This window comes from Carettochelys insculpta, chromosome 5, assembly GCF_033958435.1.
Source record: "Carettochelys insculpta isolate YL-2023 chromosome 5, ASM3395843v1, whole genome shotgun sequence".
In the NCBI taxonomy this organism is placed as follows: Eukaryota; Metazoa; Chordata; order Testudines; family Carettochelyidae; genus Carettochelys; species Carettochelys insculpta.
In genome coordinates, this window is record NC_134141.1 from 80,533,129 (window position 1) to 80,551,458 (window position 18,330).

Consider the following 18,330-nt stretch of genomic DNA (forward strand, 5'->3'; position numbering starts at 1 on the left):
GAATGCAGGCCCATGTGACAACAGTCAGTACTAGATGCACTAGAGGAAGGTACAAACCCCCCAAGGTACAGATTGAACTGGTCCCTAAAGACCCCTTAGATCTTCCTATCACCTTTGAATCTTTTCCCTTACTGACCTCAGACTGCCCTTATATTCACCAGCAAGCTTGGTATCTAGACACATGTGCCCATTACAACTCATGGGCTGGGTGATGAACTAGTCACAAGGCACCATGAACCTAGGCCTTTCTTAAAGGAACAGCTCATCCTTCGAAAACCTGTAATAGGCAATTATGGAATAACCAGTTCGTAGTAATTGGCATATACACCAAGGCATGAGGATTTATGTAGGCTTTTATCCTACCTGGATAAATAACAAATAAGACTGTAGGTGTGTGTTTGGATTCTGACCCCTGCCTCTCAGCATTCAGGTGTACCCAGGGGGGATTTGGTGTCTTAGTGGGGGAGCTGTTCTGATAGCAAATGTAACATGGGAGTGCTTATATCAGTTCCATGTGCTGCAGTTTTTAAAGCAAAACTTGGAAATATACTTACTTGTGACTCTGACCATTAAATTAAAGGCAAAAATCACCCTTTAAAAACACAACGGCTAATAGCAGGCTTACTGCAGCTTATTACTGAGAAGTTGCTATAAATCGTAATCCTGTTGGGCTGCTCTCTTCTCGCCTGATTGCTGCCCTCAGTCCAGTGAGACTAAACAAATGCACACGATTCGTCAGTAGGAGAGTTGCCACATCTTCCAAAAGCCTAGCTGAGGGGGGTCAGGGGAGAGAGAGAGAGAGAGAGAGAGAGAGCGACTCTTCTGGAAGAGCAGGAAAAAAGGTATTTTGCTTCCTTCACACTCTTGCATTACAAGGCTGATTGCCCAAAACCAGACTAGATTCATTTATCACATGTTTAGGTTAAATGTCTCAGTTGCTGCAGTCTTATTTTTCTACATATTTACTTGTATAACTTGGCGACAGCTGATTTCACTTCCCAGCTCTTTCTTTGTTATCTGCATTGTGGAAAATGCTGTGTCATAACACTGAAAGTCAGAGGCTCAAGAAGCTAGGAGTTTGCAGCCCTTTTCCCCATCTCACACTTAGATGCTGCACTGTTTGAGTAGCTGACTTTATGAACAGACTATGGTACAGCCAAGGGCTGGGTTTTTGAGTGTTTCTTTCCTACACATGTTTTGCACTTAGTGGTAGAAATGAGGTCAAACAGTCTTTGGGTTCAGTGAGTCATAGTTGACCCAACGCAGATTATATTTGAGGGGGTTTTCTTTTCTCTGAGCCTATGGTGCATATTGGACACAATAGCATATACCTGTGTTTCTCTAGTGTGTAACCCAGCTGACCTCTATGCTGAGCAGAGGACCAGGGCAAGGTCTGGCGGTGGGCACAGAAGCACTACAGCAAAATCCTTAAGAATGTCTTGGTAAAGTGTGACACTGCTACTGGCACCAGGAGAGACAGGTGGAGGATTGGACAACCTGGAGGACCACCATCAAGAATGGTGCCCATCACTTTGAAATCAAGCATCATCTCTATGAAGAAACCCAGAAAGCCCAAGGTAAGGTGTGTGCTCAGGCCCTCACTGGCACTGCTGGTGTCAGCATGATTGGAGAAAGAGACCTCAGGTGAAGGTATGAGTGTTTCTTACTATAACTGGCCTAATTTCTCACCTTCACACTCCTCCGTTATAGGTGTCCAAGGAGAAATCTTACTTGACATGAGGAAATCCCAGAGGGAAAGAGAGAGAGAGTGTAACCAAGAAAAGGATGTTAACACTGTCACACAGTCCACATCTCCTGTCTCTGATATTAGGTCACTATATCTTTAGCTTCCTGCTGTGTAAATGGGATGGAAAATTACCTTTTAATGAGAGCTATGGGTTGACTATCAAGAGTCCTGGACTCTTCAATGTTCAGTGAGTGGTCTTGGACAAGATGCTTGATAGCTTCAGTTTACCTTGTGCAACACTTACTTCTCAGAGGTGCTGTGAAGATAAATATAACAAATACTTATAAGAAGTTTTGAAATCCCCATCTGAAAGGTGCTGTAGGTGTGTCAATTTTTATTTCAATGTGAAATGTGGGTGCCTAAAATTACGCCCCTAAATACTTGTATTAGGCTCCTGAGTGCTGATTTAGGTTCCTACCTTTAGATACCCAGGTTTGAGAATTAGTCATCTACCACAGTAACACCTAATATAACACTTGTGCTTGGCTACTGCAGGAACTGTTGAAAAGGGAGTGGAGTGAACTTTATTGCAGCATGTCTGGTAACAGTCCCCTGCAGACAATACCTAATATATGGTAAGATTTCATTTTTCCAATATAAAATTTACAGCAACTAACACAGTTACAGAATGTTCTCCATTCAGAACACCTCTCTCACAGAAGCAAATCTCACTACTTATGGGCCAAGACTCGTTTGCTTTATTCCTGTGTATAGGTCTGGGGCTACAGTGATGAATATCTGCATCAGGGAAACGATGACGAAGGAGCCATAGTATATTTCACAGGGCTGTGTATTGTTGAACTACTTGATACTATAGTTGGTGTATTTGGCTCACCCCATAAGAGGGACAAACCAGATCATAGGGTTTGCTGTATAAAGGCTGAGTCAGCAGAACTCTGATCAGTGCCCTCCCAAAACACCTTCCAGTGCAGTAGCGGGAAGGGACACTGGCCTCTTCCCTACATGGTAAGTGAGAAAGAAATGCACCCATACTCTGAAAATCAGGCCCTTCTAGTGTGTCTCAAATGAAGGTATTCAAAATCACTACTCACTTTGGGAAATCTTGGCCTAGGGGTCTTCTGGGCCATTGTGAATCAGCTTTCTGATGATTCACTGACCATGCAGCTGGACTTCTGTCTCTGAGTAATACTCCTAAACCAATTCAATAAAATCTTCCTGCTTCATGGTTGGATTTACCAGTCTGGTTCCTAGAGAGACAGAACTGATCAGTGCCTGAAGACAAAACATCAATAGGTTTCTGAGTGCATCAAGATCCTTCATCATGGCCAGAGAAGGATCATGATATGTCTCACGGCCATCCCATACACAGGCCTTTGTTATTAACAAGTATTCTATTAAAACAACACGTCACATACACATTTTAATCCAGAGAAAAGAAATTCATTCTCCCAATGCTGTCCCATTAAAGGGTCTGTTCTGATTAACCACATCCCCCTTCAGTGGCTCTCTGCACAATGAAAACAATGGCTTTTTTTTTTCTTCCATTTGATTCATAGAACATGTCCCATTTAATCAGCACAGGTTGTTTATCTTCCCTTGTTGCCAGTGGAACTAAGAGTGAAAGGTCCTTATATATCTGCTAACAAAACATGTTAAAGGTGTTCAGGGCAGACTTAGCTTAGTGGCAACGATGTTGGAGATCAGTATTATTCATAAAGATCTTCAGAAGAGAGAGCCAGAAATTCACTGTAGCAGGGAATCCTGGTTATAAGTCCAGGTTCCATTCCTAAATGCAACTTATAGTGAAATGACTTATAAAGGGGGATTAATATCCATAAGGAATGATGTAATTAGCTTGAGATGTGTTCCTCCCTTCAACCTGGCAAAAACAGCCTGCCCCTGCCTCCAGCTGCCTTTGCTGAGCAAAGTGGCTGCCTGCACTGCCCCCCACACCCCTGCCACCTGGCCACACTCCATACAGTACAGGACCTGTACAGGTTGTACCTCTCTTATATGGCACCCCTGGAACCTGACCTGAGCCGGATAAGAGAATTTTCCAAACGAGAGAAACTCATCTTCCCTCAGTCCCCAGAGCTGGCTCCTGACTGATCACCCAAGTTCTAGCAGCCACCATCCACTGTGGCTCCCCACCACCCCAGCTTCCTGCGGCTCCCTGAAATTCCCTCCAGCTGCATATGGCTCCCTGTCAGTCCCACCCACCGGCTTCCCGCAGCTCCCTGCCGGTCCCCCGCTGGCTCCCCACAGCACTCCACCTGCCCCCCCACCCCCGGCTCTCCCCCAGCTTCCCGCCAATCCCCTGTGACTTCATGCTTCCTTCTAGGGCCCCTGCAGTACAGCGCCTGCCACCCAGCCACCACAGAACTCCACTATGTTCATGGCTTTTGGTCCCTCCACTCCCAAACAATGTAGGTGCGGATCAATGTGATGAACAATGAATTTACTTAGCTGAATTAATTAATGACATAGATGTGATACAACTTACAGCGAGGCAACTTATAACGAGGATCCCTTGTAGATGAACATGAAAGCGGCTCTTTTCCCGGCATACAATATGGGATGAGCATTCTTGATGGAGTGCGCACTGTCACTCATTTCTTGAGCTAGATGGCGGCTGGTCTTGTGTGATTTGTATGAGGAATAGGTGCACACAGCCTTTTCCCACTTCACACCCCCTCTGTTCAACGCCTAACTAAATTGCAGCCCCCATGCTCTCCCAGGAGGCATAACTACAAAGGCACAAAAGCTGAGGCCACCGCCCTCTCCAAAAGAGGCCTGGAGGAGGAAGCGTGGAGTAGCGTGGAGCTGTCCTGCATTCCCCTAAGAAGTGGCACAGCAGCTGCACTCCCCATGGATTCTGGGAGGCACTAGTCTTCTCGAGGCACATGGCCGCCCACAGCCCCATGCCGTACTGGTACAATTTGTCCCTTGTCTCATGGCCTGCTCAAGCCAGTTCTCCACACAGCATTGGCAAGAAGGTGTATGAGATGACCTAATAGTGCGGGTCTTTTCCATCTCCAATTTTTATGATGCATATGACACCAGTTTTCCCTTGCTCCTTTAAAACACTAACAATATCCAAAAAGTCTGAGGCAACCTTAGTAAAAGCTGTGGTTTTTCTCCGTTATAAGCAGTGGGAGTTGCACTGAAATTTGTTTGGATAGAGATTTCTGCTGCGCTCTCGGTTAGGCTGCCCATACTGACGCTCTGCCTAATCCATCAGGAAAATATAAATACCTTCATCAGCTTTCACATATTGAGCAAATCGATGTCCTAGCTCAGTGTGTACAATGCCTGGAAAACTGGCTTCAGCAGAGAGTAATCCCTCACCTTCTTCCATGGTCTTGAAACACTGCAGCAATGGACATAAGCACAACTGTGTGTGCCCGTAGTCTCCCTTTCAGCTTGAACTCCAGCTCTGGGTGAAAATAAAATTGATCTTTAAAGCTACACTTCAATCATCTTGTTAAATGAAAGAGGACTTTGTACTGGCTCAGAAGGCAAAATGGAAACTAAGAGCTCCAGGAGAAAACAAGGGTGAATGCTTTGATCAAATCCAGGGTTCGTTTTTCAACAGATGTAATCGGAACCATGTGCTGAAAATGGGAAACAGGATTTTCAGCTGTTCTTTAATTAACCAGAATAAAAATGATGACTTGACTTCACTTTTTACCCAGCGGCACTTTCCACAGTGCTTACTTTATATGCTTAGCATTCTGGTAAAAGAGCACTATAGAAATGGTCATTATATAAAAATAAAACAAAGTAAAAATACTACCGCAGACACTGCTGGAGTTGACCTTCAATGTATGGACCAAATTCTTCTGTTGGAAACCCATTTATAATTTTATAATCCCAGTGAACTAGACAGGAGTCTTGCATGCATATGCAAAGGTATATTTTGGTCCCTTGTAATACAATTATGGCACAGAAGCCTACCTGAAAAAACTTAGAGACAGTGGAGTTTTAATATTTAAAAAATCCATTTAATCCTTTGTTTTTCCCTGATTGCCCCAGAGGACTTTTGGTAAGTGTCCTCAGGCAGCAACCTTCACCTATAGAAGCCTTGATCTTATGGAGATTTACGCTGTGCTTATCTTTGCACAGTGAGTAAGCCCATTGACTTGGGACTCCTCAGAATGCACAAATTGTGTACATAGATCCTGGCAGATCTGGTATGAAAGTAACCATAACTCATTCAAATAGTTCCATTGTAGACCCTGGGCTCCTCTCAAGAGGCAGGGTGTTGGAGCACTGAGCCAGAGCTCTGTTAGGTTACACTGCCAGGGTGGGAGACAAATTGATTTACATATTCTAAACTCACAATTATGTTAAAGCCTGCTGGGAAAATGTGTGTGGATTTTATGCAGTCATCTTAAATATAAAAAGTTTCTTCTAGTGTATATTTTTGCTGAAAGCACCACAGAAAATTTAATATCAAATGCAATTCCATGGCAAAAATAACAGGACTAACGGTTAAAAAAATGGAAATATAGTGATCCTTCTTTGTCACAGAAAGGAAACAACATGTTGCCTTTCATCTTTTCTTTTTCAGTGCATTAATAAACTACTCACCCAAAATACTTCCACTTCCATGCTGTGCAGGCAGCTATGACTTGCTTAGTACATGGGAGTACTTTCCCAGACTCTAGAAAAACTGATCGAGAGCTGTAGGGTGGAGGACTTAACTGGAAATGCCAAGGTCAGGACAGGCTGCAAAAAGGGAGAGCAGATGCTCCCAAGACTGGTTGGTGACACTGAAGTTGAACTTCCAACCAGTCACAAACTGTACTTCTGATCCCCCATGTTGGTTATCAAGACACAAGAAAAGAAATCACACATCCTTCTTTACTGAATTTCAGTTCCTAGTTCCCAATGAGCACTTGGGTCTGGTACAGTGAGATGTAATTTTAAAAACTCTGCTCACTTTACAAAATGTTCTTCTAACCCCAAAAGGACCAACCACATAACCAGGTTAATAGAAAGCTGGAACTTACCTGAAGTACCATGCTGACAGGCATCCATTCAGCATCTAAAATTAAAGGTTTACAACTGTGGTGTCTGACCAGTTCTGAAGCAGTAGCCACTATAGTGAACTGCTATAGTGAACTAGCCACATTATTCTGAAGAGATATTTATTGTTCAAGCCACCTTGCCACACTCAATTGGCCAACTCACCACATGTGGCTAGTGGCTAACGTGTTGGACACTACAGGTTGATAAAAAAGGAAAAATAAAAGAACAGAAGAGAGATACTAAATGTTAAGCAGTCACATGCACACAAAGACTTAAGTCCACCACAATCCTAGCATTCCTGGTGAGTTTTGAAAATCTCTCTGGAACACATCCACAGTTTAGATGGGTCGTTCAGTTCTTTTTTTTTTTTTTGAGAACTTCATTTGCACAAAGATTACTCCATAGGCAAGAAGCAGGAATGAAGACAAGCTGGAGAAGATGCAGCAGCCTTCTATATTCCTTTTGCCATGTGGCTTCTATTCCCTTTATCCCAATACACAAGCAGCCCAGCACATGGTCTGGAAGTCTTAGAGATGTGTCTGTAGAAGCACCTCTACGTGCCTTGCTGAACCTACAAGGAATAGCACTCTCTCTCAATGGGTCAATGGAATAGCTGATGGTCCCTGATGAACAATCAAGCAGGCTAGGCAAGGCATTACCAAACTGTCTGTAGGTGCATCCAGAAGCATAGCACAAGTTTGGTGATACAGACATCCATACGTATCTGTAACCCAAAATACAGAGGTGATACAAATATATAAAAGGATTATCATATTTGGCAGATAACAATTTTTCACATATCATTTAACATAATTTGTTGCCATTCTATAATATTAATATTCATAATGTCCTAAAGCATCTTTCACGTTCCATGTGGTGTCACTCTGCTATTTATGGTTACAAAAACAACATACTCCTGGAATATGCCTTCTTTCTCTTTCTGTAGGCAATGCTGTATATGGTGGATAGACCAGCCCGATCTGTTGCACCTAGAAATCAAGGAAAATGCTCCCTCTTTTTGGATTTCTACATTATTTCCATTTTTCAGGTATGTGTGTGGGGAGTAGGGGTGTTCTCAAAAAGAAACGAGTTTTCTGGTGTTGACCCGGCATGGGAAGTTCATTTCAGGAAGAAAGAAGAGGGAGTGAGTTCCAGATGCTGGAAAGCATTGAATGGAAAAAAGGCTTGATGAAGACCAGGATGGAAAGATGCCAAATGGATATGTAAGAGAAGCATAGGTACTGCAAAGGGAAGACGAGTGAATGAAAGAACAAATGTAGTTACTGGTGTATGGTACAGAACAACAGACTTGAGAACCAAAAAACTGAATGGGAGAGATGTAGAAGGTGACTGGAAGTGGAGGAAGGATTCCAATGGAAAGGTTGGTCCTAAGTTATGTAGTATTTGTTTTATTGAGGACAGTAATTTCCTGCCTTTCGTTTTCTAAACTCAGTTTTGCTCAGAAAAACACTACTGTTGTCCCCCCCGCCAGACTTTCCAAAAGTGTGTGCATGTGTTTTTATCCACTTTTTGTTTTCATACCATTTTTGTTTTATTTTTTCCTCATTTCCCTCCAACAGTATGGCTGGCAAGTTCTTTAAAAGGCCCCTTTGCTAAAAATTTGCAGCAATATCAGAATTATTCCATAGCAGGGCTTTAGAATTTTAGATCATGGGACTTTACTCCCACTCCAAGACTAATAGAATGGTAGGAATGCAGTAATGTAAAACTGTCTTGGTCAACTGTATTGCATTTAGAATTTCAAGAGAGTCATGTATGTACTCAGTATTTTATATGTTACTAGGTACAAAATGAGAAGAAATAATATGTTGAATATGTAGTGCATACGTTGGTTTATATATATTAGAATGAAGGATGGTTTTTGAAAACAGTAATGGAAAAAGCCAAAACATTATCTCAAAATCAAGGTAATCTTTCTATCTCAAAGCCCTATTTCATGCATCAATCCTTCAAGAAAACAGCAACTATTTAGTTTATTACACTTCTCTTTCTCTCTCTGTAAACAATACTGTACATCTTTCCAACCTTAAAGTTTTGTTGAACAAACTCAGACTTCAAATGATGCATTGTTATGCATAAAACAGATAATCTAAGTAGTTATTTTTAAAGCATAAAACACTGCAGAAGTCCAAAAAAATGAATGAAAGACAGCACATTCTCCCCACTGTAAAATTGTAACACATTTAACTTTTCCTTAGTGTGCATTTATAAAGTACTGGTTAAACTGAAGAAAACACTTAATTGGGCAATGAAGGATGGTGTTTCAGCTTTAAATCTGAATTTCCTACCTTTAGTTGACTTCTTGGAAGCTTTCTGGGTTTTTAATTAGTTGTTTTAATAGTCATAAAAACAAAGTCTTGGTCCTGTGTTTTTGTGTAATCCCACACAGCTGCAGAATTAAGCCTTCATTTAAAAACATGTACCTATATGTGACTACGACCTGAAGCAGAGATAACAATGTGATTCCATACACACAGTGTGACAGCCCCATATCAGAATCAAGGACTGACGTGAAGAGCTCTCAGCAAAATTTTTTCTTGCCATGGATTGTAGCATTTTATGGTACCACTAAAAGATGTAGATTTTGTCCAGGTGTTATGGACTGCTATTACAGAGATCCTTCTCAGCCATCACTGATTAGATGGGAATGGTATTTGCTGAGCTTGGACTATAAGATGTATTGGGTCAGATTTACTTTTGTAGCTATAGTGATGGAAGAGTTTTGAGGATAGACTGGATTTCAGTGAATGTAAAGCCAGAAGGGACACTCATGATCACCTTGTTTGCCCTTCTGCACACTGCAGACCACAGCAGCTTACCCACCTACTTCTGCAATAGACCAATAACCTCTGGCTGAGTTACTGAAGTGCTCAAATCCTGTTTTAAAGTGTTTAAGCTACAGCAAATCCTCCAGGAAATGGGAAGTGCGAGAAGCAGTGGCCAGCACATCTCTGCTGCCTGAGCCACTTCCCACAGCTCCTACTGGCTGCGGCCATTGGTAGCTGCAGGGCATTCAATGTTAACATATTGGCTCGCAGCCTCCAGCGGAGTGTCTTGGTAGGCTTGTGCTAAAGGTTGCTGACCCCTTTGGGCAAGCCAGTATTGTCTCAGGCAGGTGGTAAGATGATCATATTGATTGACACCTGATTACACATCTGCTCTTTGGCAGAACAGAGATAGTGGGCAAAAGACCTATATTTTGTAAAGAAGTGGCTTAAGGTTCCTGGCCATACACTATTTCTGTCTCCTTAACATTAGCTGGAGGTGATTCTTGTGCAAAAGGGTAAAAGGGACCTCAGGCTGAGGAACTGAGAGGATCTGGATCTCCATCAGTCCAGGCTGTACCCTGGGAAATGTCAAAACCCCACCCTGCCTCCATAAACTCAATCAGCTCAGTTTTGAAGCCAGTTAAAGATTTTCTCCCCACTACTGATCCCTGTGTAGGCTGCTCTAGAATTTCACTCTTAGAATGCTTAGAAACTTTTGTGTAATTTCAGTCCTAAACTCGATGGCCAGTTTATATCCAGTTGTTCCTGAGTCACTGGAGGTAAATAACTCCGCCTCTCCCTGCCTGGCATTTAGAGAGCAGTTACATGTCTCATCAGCTGTCTTTTGCTGAGGCTAAACAAACCAAGCTCTTTGTGTCTCCTCTCACAAGGCAGGTTTTCCTCAGATCATCCTAGCAGCCCTTCACTGCATCTGTTCCAGTCTGAATTCATCTTTCTTAAACATGAGAGGCCAGAATTGCATACACACACCATTACCAATTAGGGCTCACCAGTTAGTCTAACAGTACTAACACTTCCCTGTCTCTACTGGATATACCTCACCTGATGCAGCCTAGGACTGTATTAGCTCTTATCATGGGTGCATCTGTAACCCACAGGCCTACTGGGTGTGGTTCACTGTCCCATATAGTGGCATTTAGATCACTTACGCAGAGGAAGAATGAGTCTCTTCCATAGTCTAAGCTCCAGAAGTCCTGTGTTTGGTTCTGCCTATTGGCAGCTGCACATCTATGGAGAAGGACTGATTTGTCCCCAGGTGGATATCAGTATCCCCAGTGCCCTCATACAGAGGTTCTACCTGTACCAGGCAGCCTTAAATTCTGGCATTACACTAGGTAGAATTTCTAACTTCTTCTAACCTTACCAGTGGAGGTGGCCAGGAAAGTCACTCTCTTTCTCACATCTCTTAAGCCTCACAAAGAAGAGAGCACTTTCACATGGGCCCTCAGTGGAGATGGATACATAAAGAGTGAACTGGGGCAGGGTATCATTAGTATATAGACCCAGAGACCAAGAAACTGGCACAGAGATGCAACTACTCCAGGCTGACCCATGATGGGTGCTCATACAGTGCAAGAGATGTTCAATGTCACATGTTTTTCTGTCCAATTTTCAGCTTGATTGGTCAAACCTTCAGAAAAGTTAAACATTCTCTCGGGATTTATTACATTTGTCAGTTGCAACAGTTGCTATTCATGCATTTTATTAGTAGAAACTAACAGCTTCTTGAGAGTGGAATATTGAAGGACATTCAGCTTTGTTTAGCTATTTTTTTTAAAAATTCAGGCACAATAAATTCCAGCTCTTATATTTCAGGTTAGGTCATGGAACATTGTAATGCTATAGTTGAGTCTATATACAAACATTTGCTGAAAGCATTGTCAGATCAACAGTGAAAGATTTTAAATCAGGCAAAGTCTCTGAATTGATGTATGAATGAGTCTTTTGTGGTCCTGTCATGTCTCAGGCACAAAGCCTTTGTAGCAAGCAAAACATGTTCACCATATATGTTTTTACTTTATGATTTATAACATTGTTGTAAAGTCTTTTGGTTTTAAATTTTGTGACTAAGTTTTTTTTTTTCAAAAATGGGTGCCTGAAGTCAGACTCTTAAATCCTTACATAGGCTCCTAAGTCAGGCCACAGCACTACAAAGACACAGATGATTCATTTTAAGCACATGAGCTTATTCTACACATGTGCTTCCTCAGAGTTAAGTGCACACACAAGTGTTGAAGTAGCCAGACTTGAAGTAGCCAGTTTTTCAAAAATTCTGAACAGCCACAAGTTCCCACAGAAATCTAATGTAGCACACAGGCTGCAACCCAGCAAAGCACTAAGTAAGTTCTTAATTTTAATTATGTGAGTAGTCCTACTGATTTCAGTGGGACTATGTACATTCGGCTTTGGAACAGAGCAAGACAAGAACCACTTGATGTTCAAAGCGAGAGAAGAAAGTGTGGATGGCTAGGCCACACTCTCAGAAAACCATCATCAAGCATAATCTTTCAAGCGCTCAAATGGAAACCACAAGGAAAACGCAAAAGAGGAAGACCTTGGATAACATGGAGACAATCTACTGAGATTGGAGGACAACAACTAGGGAACGCCTAGGCTGTGTCTACACTACATTCCTCTTTTGGAAGGAGGATGCAAATACGGCCAATTGGAAATGCAAATAAGGTACTGATTTACCTATCACACACTTCATTTGCATGATGGCAGCCACTCACTGTTCCGGAAGTGCTGTTTTCGGAAAAGAAAAACAGGCAGTGTAGATGGGGTTAATTCAAAAACGAACCCTGTTTTCAAAAGAATCCTTCTTTCTCATAATTTTCTGGAAGAATGGTTCTATCAAAAATGGGGTTTGGTTTTGAACAAACCCAGCTACACTGCTTGTGTTTTTTCAAAGAACAGCACGTCCTGAGCAGCAAGTGGCTTCCATTATGCAAACGAGGTGCTTGGTAGGTAAATCAGCACCTCATTTGCATTTCCAATTGGCCTTCTAAAGGGGAATGTAGCGGAGATACAGTCCTCGAGTCAGCTAGAAGTTTTGTCCCAAGACAGAGTGAAGTGAAGTGGAGAAGACTTGCTAGTGACTGATGCTCCCCAAGGGTTTAAGTCAAGTAAGTCATGCACATTCTTCAATACTATACTGTGCGAGAACATTTGGAGGAACCTTTATGGAACAAATGATCTGGTCACTATTAATTTAACTGGAAGTTGGGGCAAGCAACTCCTTTCCAAGGCCCAGATCTTGCAAAAAAAAAAAAAAAAAATGAAGCCAATACGTGCTGGTCCATATCCGTGTCAGCATGTAGGGCCAGGTCTTAAATTTGTAATGCAAATGAACTTGGCTTTTTCAGGCAGAAAAAGGTTGGCCATTAACTTTGCCAACTAACCCCTTAACATTTACGGCTCCCAATGTGAAAAATAAAAACAAGCAAGAAAACAAACAAAAAAAACCCCAGAAAAGGTGCATTTATTCTTTTTATAAGAGGGGGAAAAAGCAAAGCATTACATAAATGACTATTTTAAAAGGCTAGGTCAGTGCCTCAGGACAGAAGAATAATGATTTTGACAATATTCAATATTTGAAAAAATAGACTGTCAATTTACAGCCATTTTATTCCAACAAATACATCTCAGAATGCAAAGTAAAGCTATGTTCATGCTACAAAGGTGGCCTTTGAGTGCTTTAAGGAACAAGCTAGAAACACAGGTGTTTTCCATTGTAAGGTACACTTTCTAAATCTTTTCTTTTAGCATAAACACCTCAATAATGTGGAGAACAGTCCAGTCTCTGGACTGCACATTGTGCACCTTGGGAAAGAGGGTAATGGTCGGATTGGGAGGGAAGTACAAGGTGGCTTTAAGCCATCAGCTTGTCCCCATTGTAAAGTAGAGCAACCAATGCTAGGGTTGTAGAGCTCTCCTGGCTTGGCACTCATCCCCCAGACATACTCCCTCCACTGGAGATGGTGGCATAGGAGCCTCTGATTTTAAGGCCTCTCCAGAGCACCACACATCAATCCAAGGATAAGATCCAGTGTCTGGAGTGAATGATTCTGGCAACTGATGTGATTATACGAATGGACTAGAATAATGTGTCAACCTCATTTACAAATACCCTTCTCTGAATAATGGTTTCAACTCCATGACTAATTAAACTGAATGGTTTAACAGCTAGCACTGAACAGAAATTTTGTTCTAGTAGTTTCTCAACAAAAATGGAATAAAAAGCCCAGTTAGATGTCATCAAAGAGGTCCTCTGGCTCAGCAGTGTTCTTCTGAGTTTCCAAGCATGACACCTCTGATGGACGCTTGCCTGAGGTCTTTGACAGGGCAGGATCAAGTCTGGAAATTTAAAGAAAAGAAATTCATTTGGAAGAAATTTAGCTACATAATAAAATATCAGATGCAAACACATGAAGGGAAGTTAATCCTTTAATAGTCTATTCTAAGACTTTTCATTAAAACTCCTCATAAGAAAAATAGATCCTTTGAATATTACTAGTTACTTGCTGAAATGTCAAAACAAGCAGATGAAATATAATCTTATAATAATTTAATCTCTAATTGCTTTTCAATTTAATTTGTCATGACTTTAAGGGCACTGGAAATTACAATTCCACCTGCAGAGCCAACATGAAGAATTTGATAGAGTCAAGAAAGCGAAGAAACGTAGGGGCAGCTGTGCAGTATTTATGTTAGTTTCAGGCTAGGTCTGTTGATAAGCCATTCCTGCTATCACCCAGAATGATGCATAGTACATTGTTCCCTTCTCATTCCCCTGATGTTTGACTTGTGTCTGTGGTCCACAATTTTGACATTTAGGCACAACTTTCAAGTCCCTGGCTTCTACTTGTGTGCATTCCATGTACGACATTTTATATCAGTATACGGGTGTCTACGCTTGTGATCCATGGCAGTATGTGTGTCACGGGCATTTTGCCCAGGCAGAGTGGCACGCATATAGAGGTCCAGCTAAAATGTACGACCAGATTCTCATACTGTTATATTAGTCTATTATACATAGCTTTTTATATTGCGCTCATCATCATAGTATCCAAGCACTTCTGTGGTTCATTCTCTCTCAACCGTTCCCAGGGAGACAACCATGTTCGTAGTGTAGTGTTTTATTTTGGCAGTGTTCCTGTTTGTTTGTTTTTAAGTGTACATATTACTATGCATTTATGGTAGAGAAGACAAGCTCAAAGAACAGCACTTTGCATTCACAATGGAAGGTGGTTAAGTTTGTAACAGTCCTCAGTCGCTGTGGAATTTATTCCTGGTCTCAGACCAGCTCCATGGGGAAGTTCTGTCTCCCGCACAGATGAGTTTTACCCTTACAGTACAAAGTTCCATTGTGCCTAAGGAGCAGAATTACTGACCATAGTTTTCATCCAAGGATTTCTGGAAAAGTTTTAGATAACCTGGGCCCAAATTATTGAGTGCCTTAAAGATAAGGACTGAAATCTTGACCTGAACTGGATACTCTTCCATGGGAAACCAGTATACAGATGGAGCGCAGGTTTTATGTGCTCCGGGTAGCTGATATTGCTGAGGGGACTTGCTGCAGATTTCTGTGCTTGGCGTTTCCTAAGTGCTGGTGGCTTCATGCCCAGGTATAATTTATTGCTGTAGTCAAGCCAGGAGGTGACAAATGTGTGCGTAGAACTGAGGCCAGATCCTCATCTGCCAGGATGGGATAAAATCTTCTAGCCAAATGAAGATGTCATAAAGTGTTAAGTGCTGCTCTGTGGAATGTTAATGTCGGCAAGAAAGCCAGGAGCACTCCTAAGTTACAGTCTGACTTGACCAGTTGTGAGTATGTAATCTTCAGCCAATGGAGACTGAACCTTGACTCTAAGCTCTTCAAAATACTTTTCTTTATCCTCCAGCATTACATCTGTCTTGCTCAGACATTCATCTTCAAGAAGTTATTCTTCATCCTTGAGGTGACCTCATCCAAGTATTAGGTCATTTTGATGGTAGCAATGTGGTCATATAGGGTGATGGGTGGGCAGAGCGATGTGTCAACAGAAGTCAGTGGAAATAATTAAAAAAGGTCACCAGAATCTAGCCCTTAGTCCATAATCTCTGGCCGGTAGGATCAATATCAATGTGTTAAGTCAGTTTTATTTAGATATCAGTTGCTCAACAGCAATTATTCAATCAAAATGTTCTTTGTAACGTACATTGAGATACCCAAGTTTTCCTGCTGTAAACTGTTTTTTCATCATTGGGTAGGTTTAAACTATTATACCACTAAATCCATTAGAGGCCACCATACACGTTGACCCTAAATCCCTATCCATCAACTATCTATATATACTTTCAAACTAATTTCAAAACTACAACCATTACACTCTTGAATGAATTCACACAGAAAATGAATAAAATTAAAAAAGCCACCCTTTCATCTATGGTTGAATGTTTGTCACAAAGTGATCGTTGCCCTTGTCTTCCAAGGAAACCCGCACAACACCATCACAAGATGAAAAGGTGATCTTAAACACATAACTTTGCTAGACACTAAAAGTCATGGACTGAACAGAGACACTGGATTTATGACTTCTTATAATAATCAATAAGCCACTATCTTCCCCCTCTTACCCCCCCCCCTTTTTTTTTTATTCCTATGCCTGGGTAGATGCTACCTAGCCACTTCACCTTGAATGGTCCCTAGAAATATATGTAGCTACTGAAACTAAACAATCTCTTTCATATGGTATTTAGCTGTCACTCTGAGTATGTTTCCCACACTTGAAGAAGAACTCTGGGTTGTTTGAAGACTTGTCTTTCTCATTGACTGAAGCAGGTCCAGTGAAAGACATAAAGTTACCCACCTTGACACTCTAATATTCTGAGACCAATATGGCTCTCTGGAGCGTTGCCATAGTCAATACATCAAATTTCAATATAGTTTTGGATTTATTTAGGGACTAGTGATTATATTTATAATTTTATACAACTGGGAACCCTTATGCCTACATGGAGTCCCGCTGAAGTCATTGGGTCCTGCATTAGGCACAGGAGTCCTCCTGTGGAGTGTGGACTTCAGTTTTCAAAGGAATTATTCCCCTGGTGGATCACTTTTTGGAGACTTGTGTTTTGGGAAGTTTAAACTTCATTCACACAGATAGAAAACTGCAGAACCCAATGAGATAAATTCATATTTCCTGGCATTAAATTCAACAGGAAGCCAGATTTGCTGCAGGTATATATCAGTAGAACTCTATTAATGTCACCAATGTGCTGCTGATTTACACCAGATGAGGTTTGGGCCCACAATTAGTAAGAGGGTAGCTGAATTACTGGATTTTTTTTTAAAACAAATCTAAGGATAAACCACAAGAAAGCAAGGACACAGATACACTAGCACTAGTGAAGTACTGCATTGCAGCGTGGTACAATAACACTGTACAACCTAATGACAAGAGCATTTATGTCTAAGCCAGGGGTCTCTAACTCAATTTACCTTGGAGTCTGCTAGTGCTCAAATCCTTCTAGTGGGCCAGCAGGCACTTCTGCTCTGGCAGATCTCCGGAGGGGAAGGGTTGCATGTGCTCTGCCCCACGTGTCCCCTGGCTTCTCATGCAGCCTTGCAAGATTTAAAACCCATGGGAGCCTCTGCCACCTCAGCCCTGCTGCTGCCCCACACCCTGACTCCTCATAAACCCCAAGGCCGTGTGGCTTGGGACAAGGCACTTGAGAGCAGAGTGGCAATGTGGGGAGAAAAAGGCAGAGCAGGGATGGGAAGATGCAGGGTGGGGTGGAGCAGGGGCTGGGACAGGGGCAAGGATATGGACAACCCCTCTTCCAGGACCACAGGGACTCATGTGCTGGCAGCCACATATGGGCTGGATTGTGGAACTGCTCAGGCCATAGACAGTCTGTGGGCCATGAGTTTGAGACTCCTGTTCTTAGCTATGGGATTCAATAAACGTCATTTATTTCAAATGACTTCCTGATTCCTTTGTTCACGCAGACCCCTCCAGAGGAGATCCCAAACATCTGCTGGAACACTTGGCCAATTTTGTGAGAGCTCTGAAGGAGGCTGAAACAGAAAAACTGTTTTTGTGTGATTGCAGCAAACATCATTATGAAGAAGAGCTTCCTAGTGGCAAAAGACTCCATAGTTTTACTTGCACTAGAATAAAATCAGGTCAGACGCTACCAAACTGATACAAAAGCCAAGCTTAACATATCATTTACATAAGCTGGGAACAGGGAAAGTACCTTCACTTAGCCACATTGGTTTATCCACCCACTAAGGTATGTTGACACTTCTGTTGATGTTTTACTTTGGCTTCCAATATGGGATTTAAAGCAATAAATACTGTAGTAAATTAATATTTTTAAAAGTCTTCCTAGAAAATGTAATAAATTTTGGAGATGAACTTGCATCTTTGAATCGTTATGTTATATTTTCACCTTTTACTTAGGTTATTGTCTTAATGCTTAATGGCAGAAGGTGCATTTTTCAAAGATACAAGATTTTTCCTCAGTCTTCAAGATACAGTGTTGTATCTCAGGCTGGGGCTGAAAGCTTCAGTTTCAAAGGTATGGGCATGCCTGTTCTTTTTGTGGGTGTGAGGATTCATAAGAGTTTTGCATCACATTTTATTTTCATTGATTGACATTGAATGGCCTATTAATAGTATAAGAAAATAATATTAAAGGAAAATCCGATTTAATATATACTTTTTTGGAGTCATCATAAAAAGTAGGTGGCAGTAGTAGTCCACAAACAGAAAATTAGTATTCATTCAA

At 41.7% G+C, this 18,330-nt stretch overlaps 1 protein-coding gene and 1 long non-coding RNA gene across 4 annotated transcripts in view; one reads left to right on the forward strand and one right to left on the reverse strand.

Annotated features, from left to right (window-relative positions):
- The first annotated feature begins 1,352 nt into the window (after nucleotides 1–1,352).
- On the forward strand, nucleotides 1,353–18,024 carry LOC142013667 (uncharacterized). Its single transcript, XR_012645756.1, has 3 exons — nucleotides 1,353–1,577; nucleotides 7,689–7,790; nucleotides 17,546–18,024. It is a non-coding gene; the product is annotated as an uncharacterized LOC142013667 (long non-coding RNA).
- The window catches only part of XRCC4 (X-ray repair cross complementing 4), a 267,010-nt gene continuing 261,681 nt past the window's right edge, over nucleotides 13,002–18,330 (reverse strand). For 2 of the 3 annotated variants that reach the window (XM_074995369.1, XM_074995368.1), the window contains exon 8: nucleotides 13,002–13,908. In XM_074995369.1, the coding sequence (XP_074851470.1) occupies nucleotides 13,800–13,908 (109 nt within the window). In that variant the 3' untranslated portion in view covers nucleotides 13,002–13,799. The remainder of the gene's footprint in view (nucleotides 13,909–18,330) is intronic. The other variant, XR_012645755.1, reaches the window with a different exon arrangement.